The 14,138-nt window shown below is 39.6% G+C and overlaps 2 protein-coding genes across 4 annotated transcripts in view; both read left to right on the top strand.

The window, feature by feature from the left end:
- The window catches only part of C2CD2 (C2 calcium dependent domain containing 2), a 34,652-nt gene extending 30,150 nt beyond the window's left edge, over positions 1–4,502 (top strand). The window contains exon 14 of the mRNA XM_007430234.4: positions 3,484–4,502. Within this exon, the coding sequence (XP_007430296.1) occupies positions 3,484–3,704 (221 nt within the window). The 3' untranslated portion in view covers positions 3,705–4,502. The remainder of the gene's footprint in view (positions 1–3,483) is intronic.
- A 7,908-nt stretch (positions 4,503–12,410) lies between these two features.
- The window catches only part of PRDM15 (PR/SET domain 15), a 54,433-nt gene continuing 52,705 nt past the window's right edge, over positions 12,411–14,138 (top strand). For 2 of the 3 annotated variants that reach the window (XM_088144700.1, XM_015888427.3), the window contains exon 1: positions 12,411–12,497. Coding sequence is in view for 1 of the 3 variants with exons in the window: in XM_088144701.1 (XP_088000827.1) it covers positions 13,000–13,014 (15 nt within the window). In the remaining 2 variants the exon portion in view is untranslated. Of the gene's footprint in view, positions 12,498–12,785; positions 13,015–14,138 lie in introns of those variants that run through there. The other variant, XM_088144701.1, reaches the window with a different exon arrangement.

The following is a 14,138-nucleotide window of genomic DNA, read 5'->3' as shown; positions in this document are numbered from 1 at the left end:
AAGCTGGACTTGCACATTTACAAAAGGGATCCTATGGTGGGAATGACTAGTCTCAGAAGACCATTTACTGGAGGATAAGCTGCCAATACTTCTTGCCACTTCCTGTTCTACTCTACTTTTTCCTGGCAATTCTTTGGAAGAGTCTTCTAAACAGAGCTACCATGTTGCTATTTTGTTTTATTTTTAAACTATGTCTTTGGAAAAAACCAAACACACACTTAAAAAGTACAGAAATTAAAAAGAAAAACAAATGACATAAACAAAAATTATGTGTGTGTACAGCAAAGCCTATCTTTGTGATTCCTTAACATTTATGTGTTATTCTAGAATGAATTGTTCCTGTGAAAATCCACTTATTTGTCTTTTGAATTGAAATCTTTGTTTTCTCACCTATGTAACAGATCATTATGTAGTGATGTGAACAAGCATATTCAAGCCCTTTTCATTAAGCTATTGGCACTTTTAGAGAACTCAAAACTAGTGGTAACTTCATATATATACAGCATGTACTGGGAGGGTACCCTGTAACATTTGAGAGTATTATGCAATTCTTCTGGATCAGGTTTACATGCCACATTTACCTAGAACTAATTAGAATTTCTCACCATACGGACAAGCAGTCTAGAAAATCCCCATGACACCAATTGCAAGTGAGGGTATGAAGTTGTACAGCTTTACATGTGAAGCAGTCCTAAAAAAAAACAAGAAGTGAATAAAGAGACTCTTTTGTGGATTCTTGGGATTTCAATCTAAGACATAGCATATCAGGCACCACTTGTGATTTTTTTTCTCTTTTGCACAGCAAAGCAGCACGAGCCTTTAGATTTGATTCTAGGGAATATTCCTTTCTTCCTACTCTCTCAGCTTCCTGGCACAGATAACATTGGCCATAAAGCAATCAGCAGCAGCTTGAGTTAGAAGTGACTACCCAAGCATACTCATGCCAAATGAGTTCTCTACTGGCAGAGTAAAATTCCCTACATCTAATAGTCTACATTGTTCTGTATGCAGTCTAGAAGGTTGGCTAAATATGAATATTGTTTCTCCTATATTCTGTCCCTACTTAGAAATAAGTAAGGTGTAATTGTGCTGACTGACTTTCACTCTCTTGAGCTGGCCTTCTCTCTACAGATGTCTCCTTTCTCTCTCTCTTAAGCTTTTCATGAAAGCTATCTACAATGTGTAGATTTATTCCACAGCAGTCTTTTTTTGTTCCTTCAGTGGATCTTTAGACTCTTTCCCATGTATGATCACTTCAGGAGCCTTGACCAGGCTCTCCTGGAAAAATCAAATTTTCACAGCGAACGCAGTCTAAATTCATCTTGGTTTACCATTTCCACTTCTTCTTTCTCCTCCCCAGAAGTTTTGTTTGAAGTCTCCTCCTTTCCAATTAGCAGTAGGCCCCCTTTCTTGTGTGAAAGTTATGAGAACTTATGCTATCTCTCTTATGCTCAGCTTCTACTTATCAGCTAAAAATAATAAATTTTATTTTTGTACTGGCTTGTCCTGTTTTTGAAGTATAGAACCTTTTATTTCACTCAAGAACACAGCCCCTCAAAGTTGTATCTCTGCTCATTGTCTCCTAAAGTGCTAAAGAGAGGTTGAAACGAAGTGCAGAAAAAAAGTTTGAACCTTTTTTGACCCATTTTCCTCAAAGTCCTTTTCCCACAGCCAGCCTGGAATCTAGAAATAAAGGAAAAGCTTCCCACAGCCAGCCTGGAAGCTTTTCTAAAGGAAAAGCATACATTAAAGTAAACTTTCTTGTCTGAAATCAAGTTGACTATGTATTTACTTCTCCCAAACTTCTGTAATTCTTGGCATATTTTTGAAAAAAAAATTCTATGTTGTTCAAAATATGCAAATATTGTAAGCTCTTTTACAGGAGTTTTTCTTTGAGGTAATAAAGCTAAACAAAGCTGGTATTGGTTTTCCTTATAATATTAATTCTGATTTTTTAAAATACAGAAATTTGAAGAAAAGCCTACTCAATAGAAATATTGAGAAATATATCTGCATATAGCCATAACATGCCAAACTAAGGCAATGTTTAATTTAAAATGACAGCTTTATTTTAGTTGGATATCTACCATATTTGTACTATCATGCAAAAGTCATATAATAATAGGAACATTCGATGTCTCATTCCTTCTTCCAGTTGGATAATCCAGTTTCTTTTTATTTCTCCTTTGTACTCCCTATTTATCCCCAAAAGATTAAATGTATTTGAATACATTGTAGACCTAAAAAAAAAAATCTGAAAAATATTATTTCTAGACTTAATTGCTACTGAAGTACTATTTGAGGTTTAATTTAAAAGGACTAATTGGTAAAAAAAAAAAAAAAAGCTATTAAAAAGGAGCCTGAGTTGCATTTATAATAGCAACAAAACTTGATGAGCGGGTTTGAAATAAAACCTACTCATTCAGTTAAGCTGGTTTACTGTCCCAATCAAGAGAGATAAATATATGCTTTAACCTCTTTTTTGAAACTGGAGCGAGTTCAAAGTGTTTTCTTTTAGCTGGACTTTATCCATGTTTTTTTAGTCGCTGATTCAGCAAGTCCATGTTGTTTGTTTCCTGACGGATAACTAAGAAATCTATTTGAACACGTACTTTGTCTAAGTCAAGGAAACTTCCTATGGAAAGCCTCTTTCTTGTTCTGTCTAGTCATTCCTAGTAAGAGATGGCTAACTTTTTTTTAGCACAAAAGTGATGCTTGTATGAAGTGATGACCAATATATAATGTCTAGTCTTGTGTTTCATTGTCTCAGTTGTTTTCTTTCAAAACATGCCCAGCTGTCAGAAATGTTGAGTCATTTGATGCACTTGAATCAGTATATCAAATACACTTAGAGCCAGAGAAGCTGCTCTTGATACGTTTCAGTTTGTTAGTTCTGAGCAAGGTCCACAGGCACATGAAATGTTATGGTGATATAACTAGTGGACTTAAGAACACCACCATTTCAGTCTCAGCTCATCTTCCTCTGGGATTAATGCTTGTTGTTCAGGAACCACTGGTGGTCTGCAAGGGTAATGAGGGTTGTTCCTGGCATTTTGGTATCCAAAATATTTATGTTATGGTAAAATGTATATATTCTTATGAGATTTGTCATTTTCAGCTCAAAATCTTATCAGATTTTAGGTGGGAGTCTAAAATCTCCTGAGATTTTGGCCATTTCAACTTTTTTAAAATTTGAGGGTACCGCAGACACCATCTAGAGAAGGCATGTACCATGTCGGCAGCTCTTGCCTTTTGCGGTGGTCCTCAGAAACATTAAGGAATTATTTAGAGAGAGAGAAAAAAAAATCTGAATCCCTGGATTACAGCGTACACCATCCATGGCCAGCATTTATGAAAATGATAGGAACTGTGATCCAGTACAGCTGTGGAGCATTCAGTTGCTCTAGTTTAGGGAACTTCAGTGTTTCAGATAAAGCTGATTTGTGAAAAAAATCAGTTAACAATATATTTTCATTGTTGCAGGTGGAATATTAAAAAAGAGTGCGAAGTTATTTTTTCTTCGACGACACCATAAAAAAGACCCAGGAATGAGCCAGTCCCATAATGATCTCTCCTACCTACAGCAACCCAGATCTGATGGTACTCAGAAAAAAGGAGGAACCTTAACACGAATTCTAAACAAGAAAATTACTTTCAAGAGCAAAACCAAACTGAATGGATCATCAGTTGGATCGTATACATAAATTCTAGAACCTGCCAAATTGTATCAGCTGCACATGACCAATTGTTTACAGAAAAATAAACTACCATATGCTTAATGAGGTTCACTAACAAAGTGGTTCACGGAAGACACCAAAGCATGGCTAGAGAATTATTGGAATTAGAACTATGGTTACTAAATGGTAGAGAATAACTTTATTTGGAAATAAGCTAATTTAATTCAGCAGGCCTTAGTCTAAAATATTATTTCTAGAAATCAGGTTTAAAATGTGTTTTTGCTTGAAATTCAAGAATATCTGAGAATTGCAATGAAAAACTATTGCATTAATACATATCTGCAGTGGTTGCGTTTTAAAAGAGCCACGATACAAATTTTAAATGGGCTGTCATATCAGTGGGAAAATGGAAAGAACAAGAAATTGTCGTCAACATTAAATGATTTAAGAAAATTGTAGGAGAAATCTGTATTAGTCTATGATATCCAGAAATCAGAAGGGGTCTGGGATCACCTTTGCAGACTAACACATTTTATTAAAAGCTATACACTTTCAGAGACTGATGAAACAAGCTGCAGCTCATGCAAGTATATAGCCTTTAGTGAAGTCTGAAAAGGTGCTACCAGATTCCTTCTGATTAATGATCTGAGAAATGTTTTACTTTGCAACTGTGTTTATGTTTGTGCACACATGTATGTATGTGTATAGGAACAATTCCTATTAACTGTTAACAATTAAGCAGTGGGGCTTAATGCCAGATAAAAATGCATAGTATTGCAGCCTTAAGATGTTTCTGGAGGGAAAATAAAATATTGAATCAGGAAACCTGATACAGTAGTTGATAAACACATGTAAAATGGTATTGCTTTTGATAGATGCTAGTAATACAAGCTGGTAATTTATATAATTACTTATTAGGAATCTAATTTTGTTGTTCTGTAGATATCCTTTTAATCTAGGATAAAGTGCCCACAAATTAATTGAAGCTTAATTTTCTTACTTCCACAATACTTGGAAACAGCATTGCCAATATTGCAATGTGCCTTGGAAGCCTAAGATACAGTATATAAATAATTTAATAGCAGCATACGGAGGGGTAACATTGAGTAAAGCATGCTGAGTCTTTTTAAATTCCCACAGTCGTATTTCTGCTTTGACACAGATTGCTTCTTAGAAAAAAACAAGGGGAAGTGTTCCCCATTTCTTTATATTGGATATTCTTCCTTATTAATTGATATTTTTTTAAAAAATACATTCCTTAGTGATGTTGTGTATTTTACCAAATATTAAGTATTCTGACAAATATATTACCAATAATTTTGGTATATGTGGCTTGATTGTAGATTATAGAATCAAGTTCTATTACTTTTATTCAGGGAGAATCTGGTGCCAGTTCCATCACTGTGGTTTAAATCAATAAATGAAGAGGGTTCATTAAAATAAGGTGGTTCCTCCTGTGGATTGGTGATTTGCATAAACTGCATAATGGTATTAAGAATACAACCTTTTGAAGGTAAACATACAAAATAATATTACTGAAATGAAACAGCAATTTCTGGAAAGTTGTACAAGTTCTAATTTGTGTAATGAATGCATATTATAGACAGACTGCTAGAGAATTACCTATATGAAATACTTTATTCCCATAGTAAGTACAGGTAGTCCTTGCTTAACTACCCTAATTGGGACCAGAATTTGCATCACTAAGTGAAGCAGTCATTAGGCAAACATCCAGTGGGAGGAAGAAGATAGCAAAGGTCAGCAGGGAGAGGTGGGGGACAGCGGGTGAGAGGCAGCAGCAGAGTGGCCAAAAGGGCAGAGATGGGAGGGGAGATAGGTGGGTTGCGGGAGTTGAAGCATACACTGTGGTCCTAAATGCAGGCAGGGTGCCAAGTGCCCAAATTTTAATCACGTGACTGTGGAGTGCTGCAACTGCTATAACTTCAAGGACTGGTCATAGCTACCATTTGTTTAGTGGCGTCGTAACTTCAAAAGGTCGCTGAATGACTGGTCGTTAAGTGAGGACTGCCTGTGCTATGATTATCTTAAACACATTTCCTTGGAAGTAAACCCTGTGATTATCATAGGACCTGCTTCCAAGTACCTGGATTTAGGGTTGGTTTGCATGACATTCAGTCATGTCTTTTTGTTTTAATTGTATAGCTTTATGATGGCACATAAGCAGATTGAAATGCCAAATTAAAAACAAAAGGACTTGCTGCTGTATCTCTTACAAATACTTGAAGGCATTTAAAACTGTTATTTGAATTACTCAAAACGATGTTACTGGATTTTAAAGAAAGGAACCAAAGGTCTGGCCTGTGGTTTGTATTTTTTACCTTAAGCACTTTAATAGAAATGTGTAGCATCCTGATACTGCAGTGGAATGATGTACTGACCAACATTATTTCTTTTCAAAGCAAAATGATTATATAAGAAAGAGACAAGTTGCTTCATAAAATCTAAAATATAGTTAAGATGTAAATCATTGGAAACATCTTGCTCATATTCTACTGAAATGAACTGAATATTTATGTCCCATTTCAATAGAAAAGAGAAGCTTTGCAAAAACTCTGATTTTGCCTCATATCACTTGATGACACATGGGTTACTTAATTGCCTAAAAAGGATTAGATTAATATCGTTGTCTTCCTTTTTTAACATTTAGCTTACCCAAATATGTCCAACACAACTATTGCAATTATTAATTAGTAGTGTTCAGAGAAACTGAATGCTTTTCGAGATTACTTCAGTCAATAGGTGGTGTAAGGTGACACTTCAAGTTGCATGCATGGAAAGAAAATGTAGGATTTTTTATGGCACTCAGGCAAAGTGCAATTCTCTTCTTTCCACATGTCTCCTGGTTAGATTTTTGAATGCTTTTATGAGATTTATATGGATCATAACCATAGCATAGGCACCCTGGAATAGAGTCAGAAGTTTAAAGTCTTCTAACTTTACACATGGGGAACATACTATTGCAACACATGCAATAGAATATTAATCACTCTACTTATTAACATTTATTATTGATAAAGCTACTTTTTCAATGCAGCATGAAATCGAGCAACATTCTATAGCAGCACATCTTCTCTCCCATTAACTATGATGATATGATTATGGTCTGATTTCAAAGATAAACCCTAAAATTGTGGGGTGCATCTATAGTAGTTGAATTCATTCAGTGATGGGTGTTTTAGATTAAGAATAAGAAGAAACCAGACTTCTGAAATCTATTTTTGTGTTATTATTAATCTTAGAATCTCATCTATAGTAGTATCATGATGCAAAGAGGCATTATGCTTAGAATTTAAAATAATTTATTTTGCATATTGGAACTAAATCTGGCTCAGTCTTTCGCTACAAAATCCTACTAACTCCAAGCTCTCCATTTCAGCAGTAGAAGCTAGGAGTCATTTCATTGCAATTGTTAAAGAAGAAAATCTGTATTGCATGATATATCAATATATTCCAATATATTTTTCATTCTACCATTTTAAGCATCCGTATTCCTTTAGAAGTAGGATTTTTATTTTGTGAAAAGCTGACTTGATATTGGTTGTACTTTAAGCAAAATTGAGAAAGGGGAAGACCTACATAACCTTATAAGTTATCCTAAAATGTGCATCAGCTATCTAACCTTGAAGGAAATCTGTAAGAAGAATGATTTTTTTCTTCTGTCTCAGATACAATACAGGTAATCCTCGCTTACCACCACTCATTCAGTGACCGTTCAAAGTTGCAATGGTGCTGAACGAGTGGTACTTATAACCTGTCCTCAAAGTTGTGGCCATCACAGCTCCCCTGCGGTCATGTGGTCACAATTTGGGCACTTGGCAACCAGCTCACACTTAATTCCATTTGTGACCTTCCCTGCTGCCTTTGCTCAAGCAAAATCAGTGGGGAAGCTGGCAGGCAAGGTTGCAAGTCACTCTGGTAAGTCCCGCTGGGCTTCCTGCACTTGCACTGGACCATCCACCCCCCCAAGCTTCCTGTGCTCATACACGACCTGCAGCAGCTCTCCCAAGCCCTCCCCCGGCTTCCCCCAACTCACATGTAGCCTGTTCCAGCTCTCTCAGGGCTTCTCCCCAGCATTCCTGTGCTCCTGGGACTCCCGCCGCTTCCCACTTAATGACCTATGTGTCTTGCCGGGATTGTCATCGCTAAGCGATATGATCACATGATGTTGCGCTTTACGACCGTATTGCTTAGCAATGGCAATCCCAGTCCCAATTGCTGTTGTAACCCAAGGACTACCTGTATGATACCACGGAGGGAAAGTCAAGTTGAAGAGTTGGAGGTACTAAGTGGTAAGGACCATATTAGAACTGATGGAGGAAAGATCCTTCCACAGGGTAAAGGGCTCAGTTTAAATGCAGTGGCATTTGCATCTATTGTCCTGTGGCCCTACTGTTTCTACACTGTTAGAAGGATGCAAAGGATATGCACTAAAAGCTGGATTTTATAAAAAAAACATATATAATGGAAACTGTTATTTACTTGGTGAATCATCAACTCAGAAGAAAGGAAGCAACCACTGAATATTTTTGCAATGGGATCTGAAATAGATTAAGCAGGTTTGATGATTTGTTAATTTACCTGTGTTTACCTTTGTCCTTTAAAACAGCTATGAAGAATTTGGCATTTGATTTAAATGCTGAGAGAGAAGTAGGAATACTGTATGCCAGATTCCACATTTACTATTTTCCTGATTTACATTCTGCCCTCCAACAGTTTTTAGGCTGAGCATGGACGATAATTGGAAAGTCTCCTTTTCATATCTAAGAGAAGCTTAGCATTTATACCAGGAAACTAGCCTATTGACAAAGAACTTTATATTGTTTCCGGTAACATTGATTCTTTGATAAGATTTGGAGATTTAATCACTGCTGCAAATATTTTAAGTACACCACTGTTGGTAATCCCTAATGTGGGAAACATTGTATATTATTTTAAATAATGCTATTTTATTGAAAACTTCTGCTTTTACATTATTTCTTAAAAGCAGCTGGAAGTAGGGCCATGCATGCTTGCTTCAGTTGTTTGCTATATATTAAACAGGCCAAATCTTTCAGACTTCTGTGGGTGTCAGAAAAAAAAAAGTTGCTGCTTTAAGGAATTCATTCATTAATCTTAATATGGCTCTTAAAGTAGAGCACTTTTTTTCAGGCAAGCGCAGAAGCCTGAAAAAAAAGATGTGCATGCTTTAATGAATAGCTGTCAGTCCTACAAGGTAGTCCAGACAAGAAGCACCAACCATGAGTATTAACACTACCTTTATTGTAAGGTTGCAATAACAGAATCGTGCAAGTCTGAATGTACATCTCTCTCTCCCCCCCCCCCACCTTTACAGTCCAAGAAACTAGGGAGGGTCCATTCTGAGACGTTTGCCATGGTCCCATTCCTTCCGTGGGCTGAGCTGCCTCTTATCTGACCATTGCCTAGTCTGTGGCTCATCCTCCTGTTTCTCAAGGATATTCAAAAAGATCATTATGATAGCAGAGAGGTGCTACACTAGCATGAAGTCCAAAGTATTTATTTCAAATTATTTTCAGCATGTGCACCACCCTAGTTGGAAAACAATCTGCAATTGCTTTCTCTTCTAATATAGAAATGCTAAAGGTGAAAGAATCGTTCCCTCTCTTTTGTGGGAGAACAAAGATTCCCTCATTCCACTCAAAAGGAAATGATTCCACCCCCCACCCCCTGCCCAAGGCTATGCACATCCCTATTTTAAGCTCTAGGTATTTGTCTGGTCCTGTGCAGAAAGTAGTAGTTGGGAGAGTAGATAGGAGTTCCCATAAATAGGGAAAGAGCTGTCTGTAAACTGTACAGAATGGCAACATTTCAACAAAAATGTGAGTCTTACTGTTTTCAAATAAATCTCATCTAAGCCCAAAATAAAACAGGTCAGCTATTGTGGTATCAGGCTGGGCCAAAGTTGCTTTTAAATGGATGCAGAGTGCTTCTGTGGAAGATCCCCAGAGTGAAATGTTTAAGTCTCACAAGGTTAAAGAAAGGCAATGAAAATTTAGACCTGATCAAAGAATATTAATAAAATTGTTTTAATTCCTGCAGATTATTTTCTTAATGTATCTTTCCCCTACAGGATAGGATCTGAAACTAGTATTGGAAAGTCTAATGTGGCGTGTCTGAAATATCAAATTTTGTAAATAGCGATCTATGTATCAATAAAAATAGAACAAGCAGTTTGGCTTAAGGAATGGGCAGGGGCCCCAATTGGCAGGGCTTGATTGGGAATAAGGGGAGTTCTAATCTAGTGCATTTAGCAGATGCCAAGTTTGAAAGGATTGCAGTGAAGCCTCTCCCGACAATTTTCCTCTGTAACAGCAACAGAAAACTTTGTAGGTTTTTGTAAAGAGAGAATTATTAGGCTGTAACTATGTAACAGCTTTTATAATATTACAATATCCTCTTGGGATGTTCCTACACCAAAACATACTCAGTCAGCCAGATCAGCCTATTCAAAGATAGTCCAGGGTTCTTCCTCATGACTGCATTCATTCCTCCACGACCTGAGCTGGCAGAAAAATTTGCCAGCATGATATGAGCTGCTCTGATGGACATGCTGTAATCTGCTGCAGTAATGAGGCTTGTGGATGGTCTCCTCTTTACAGTTTTGCTGAGGGGCAATTTAAGGACAATGATTGGTAGATTCTCCTAGCTTTATTTCTCTATCTACCTAGCGTCACCAGCAAGCAGGGGGAGAAAAATTGCTTTTCTTAAAGCCGAGTGATAGGTCACAAGTGTGAAAATGCTCCATGCCATTAATCCATGCCAAGTCTTTTTTTCTGAACATGGGTTTAAAAGTAACTGGTCTTTGACCAAATGGCAGAGCAGAGGATGAGCTGGGGTGAAGCAGGAGGAAGCTGGCATGACACATTGTGAGAGTGTAATGGTATGTAGAAAAGACCTTGAGGGGTGGGGGGAAGAGATGCTGCTTAGGGAATGGTTAGATAAGAGACAGCATGGCCCGCAGCTGCATAGTGGATGGATCAAGAGGCTCAGAAGGGAACTTACAGTTCTCGGGCTGTATAGGTGAAGGCAGGAGAATTGTACTTTCAGACTTGCAAGATTCTGTTAATGTAGTTTTACAATAAAGTAGAATTAGTTTATCTCATGTTTTCTGTCTGGTCTACCTGGTAAGGCTGACAGAGAGGTACCTCTCACTTCATCCTAGCCTGTCCTCCACCCTATCACACTGTCAGTTGGGCTATTTTTGGGTAGGGGTTTACCATTCTTGGGCTAGCAGGAGAACTGGCAGAATTCTTGACAATTTCATCTCAGATCCCAAATATACCAGACTGGTAAGCCCTGCAAGAGTGTGATGGTGCTGACTATGAATGGCCAATCTGCAGCACCTGGAAATAGCCCATAGAATATGTAAAATGGTGTTCTTCTTCTCAAAGTAATAAAAACAGTACAAAACACAGCTCTGCAAAACTCTTTGTTGGAAGAAAAACTTGCTAATTTCAGACAGAACCAGCAATAGAGCTCTCTCCAGTTTAAATTCAACCATAAATTGAATTTAAACCAACCAAATTCAGTCATAAATCCTTTTTTAAAACATTTATTTTTTGATAGAAGGGTTAGTCTTTCCAAAGATCATTGGACACATTTAATAACAGATTTGATGGCCTTCCAGAAGATTGGTGTGTGCTGGTGTATATAAGGAGCAGAATGATGAAGTGCAGATCAAATATTACGGGGCAGATGCTTCTGTGGAAGCCAGATGTTGTTTCTCCTGCAGCCTCCAAGTTGAAATGGACACAGAAGATGGACCTCAGTGATCAGAGGGGAGCTCCCCCCCAGTAGCCTCAACTGGCCAGTAGGAACTCATCAGATACCAGCCCCTGACCATCACCAAGATTGTGTATCAGGTGTACTGTATTGTAGGTGTTTGTTCATACATCAAGGCTTGTGTTGGGAGAAAACAGAAAAGTCTGCTTTCAAACGGGAACAGCTATAGACAAGGCTGCCTCCACAATGGACTGGGGATAAAAAGTTGCCTTACTGAGGACAGGTCCCCTAAAAATAGTGGGATGCCTTTGTCCTATGGTTGGCAGTGATAAAGATGAGCCCTCAATATGGAAGTGAAATACTGCCCCAGGGTCACACTGAGACACCCAACGCATTCGTGTAGTAAGTTTTACTGGAGTTTCTTTATTCATTTGATTTATATCTTAAGTACAGAAATGTAACCGAAAGCCATACCTAATCAAGTTCTACTACAGCTCCATTCTGAATGCCACTCAAGACGTACTCTAGTATTTTAAAAATCAAGTCACCGGTGACAGTTGACGTTCGCTGGTAATCCGAAGGAGCTGTCTTGACACAGGCCAGCTGCACCGCATTAATGTGCTTGTTCAAAAGTTGGATGTAATCAGATTTTATTCATTCTACTGCTTTTAGGTAATCCACATCTATTACCAAGTCTGTGCCTTCGTACTCTGTTAATTTCTCCCGGGCTCCAATATGGAATGGCTGTAAGCGAACCATTATTTAATGTCCATACAGCGGCTACTATGGCAGAAATTCGCCCCCTTCCCTTCTGTGCTGCCAATCATTCGGCTGACAGCTGTCAGCTTTTCCATCTATCTAGTTCGAGCAACCCAAACACTGCATTCTCAGCATTTCCTCCCCGCCACCGCCGCTCCCCGGGACCTTACCCCACTCTAAACTACAATTCCCATGGTGCTTTGCGCCACGTCACCCATTAGCTTCCGGTGGCGCGTGCTTCCGGCTCGGATCGGAACCTGGAGTCCGGACTCGATCCGGGCATCAACATTCCAAAAACAGGTAATGCCAAGCCCCCGCCTTGCTCCGCGTCTTTCCCTTATTGCCAGGAACTGCTCTTTGCCCCGTGTGCGGGACCCAGTGCCGGTGAGCCCTCTTCCACCCGTAGAGTTGTCCACGGCGGCGCGGTGGGGTCTCTCGTCCGCCCGTGCTGCCGCCTGCTCCTCCCTCCCCTCCGTCCCGCTCGTCTCCTCCACGCCGCCTGTTCTTTGTTACAGGCAGGAGCCGGCGGCGGCCGCACGCACTGTGAAAGGGTGAGGCGGGTCCGAGGCAAAACCCGGCGGAGCCGCTCCCGGATCCCCGGCCCGGCCCGACCCAGGCAGTCCGCTGCCTCCCTGCGTGGAGCGGATGGGCTTGCCTGCCGCCGCCGCCGCCGCCCTGCGCTGCGCTGCCGAGGCTCCTCCACTCATCCTCCCTTTCTTTTTCCCCCAAACCCGCGCCAGAACCGGGTGGGGTACCGTGAGAGCGAGAATGGGGCGCAAAACGAGCCGTCCGGCGAGCGGCGATGGGCTCGGCCTTTGTGAGTAACCGCTCGCCAGCCTAGTAAACGCAAAGGGTTTGGCCTCTGCGGGAGGAGGAGGAGGAGGAGGAGGAGGAGGAGGACGGAGCCGTCTCGGATCCTTCCTTCCTTCCTTCCTTCCTTCCTTCCTTCCTTCCTTCGCCCGGACTTGAGCCCCGAGTCGCCGGCAAAGGAAAAGCCAGGCGCTCGCTAGTCTGGCTGGGTCGGACGACAGCGTTTGTCCTCTCGCAGGCATCAGGACTCGCTCCTGCAGATAAGAACAGGAACGCAGCACATCTGGAATGCAGTGATCTGAGTTAACTGCTGCAAAGCTCACCTGTTCAGTTCTGCGGCAACCTTTGCCAGAATCCCATGAAGGGCTTTTTCTCGGCTACGGGACGAAGGGACCACCTCTTTGGCCCTTTTATGCCAAAGCTTACTCTCGAACTTCATTTGAAGGAATTTGATCAAGCAAACATGTCTCCTTCCTATAAGCGCAGTATGCAAAGTAACTCCGGGCGCCTATTGCATGGATAACCAAAACCATGGAAAGAATACTTTAAACCTTAAGCAAAGCACATATTTTTACCGTCCTTTCATTCATATGATTGCAGAGTAAGAAGTAGAATACTATATTGATCACTAGTGACTTGGTGGCTCTTAAGGTGTGGTTAATATTAAACATGCTGAAATCATCTTTTGCATCTCCTATTCTTCCACAGTATTAGGAAACATTTCTTTCTCTATAATGGAGTTAGTGATACAGATTTATTAGCAAGGCATATGGATAAACAGTGTCTAAATGGCATGTTGAGACAAGTTTTGCCTATTCAGTGGAACATCTGAATATATATAGGATTCCACTATTAATCTCACTGATTGTGTTTGAAAACAAAAGTAATGAAAGATGAGTAGAAGTATTTCCAAGGGGCTGTACTTCTTGGACATACAAGGCCATACTTCATTGATTTTTGACAAAACTGTTAATACATATGCTGCATTACAAGTAATTTGGAGGAACCAGAAGAATGAAATTTAGACAGGGACGCTTTTAAATATAGTTATGTGATATTTTAATAGGATATGTGCTTTTATTTCAAACTGTTGTGAAAGGTTTTCTGTTGGGATTTGCAGTGACACATTCT

This window comes from Python bivittatus, unplaced genomic scaffold (genome assembly GCF_059951505.1).
Source record: "Python bivittatus isolate LINGU-HERP-01145 unplaced genomic scaffold, Pbiv_v1 ctg000350_np1212, whole genome shotgun sequence".
Classification (NCBI taxonomy): Eukaryota; Metazoa; Chordata; class Lepidosauria; order Squamata; family Pythonidae; genus Python; species Python bivittatus.
The sequence above is the reverse complement of the archived record's forward strand: the minus strand, read 5'-3'. Positions and strand labels throughout refer to the sequence as shown.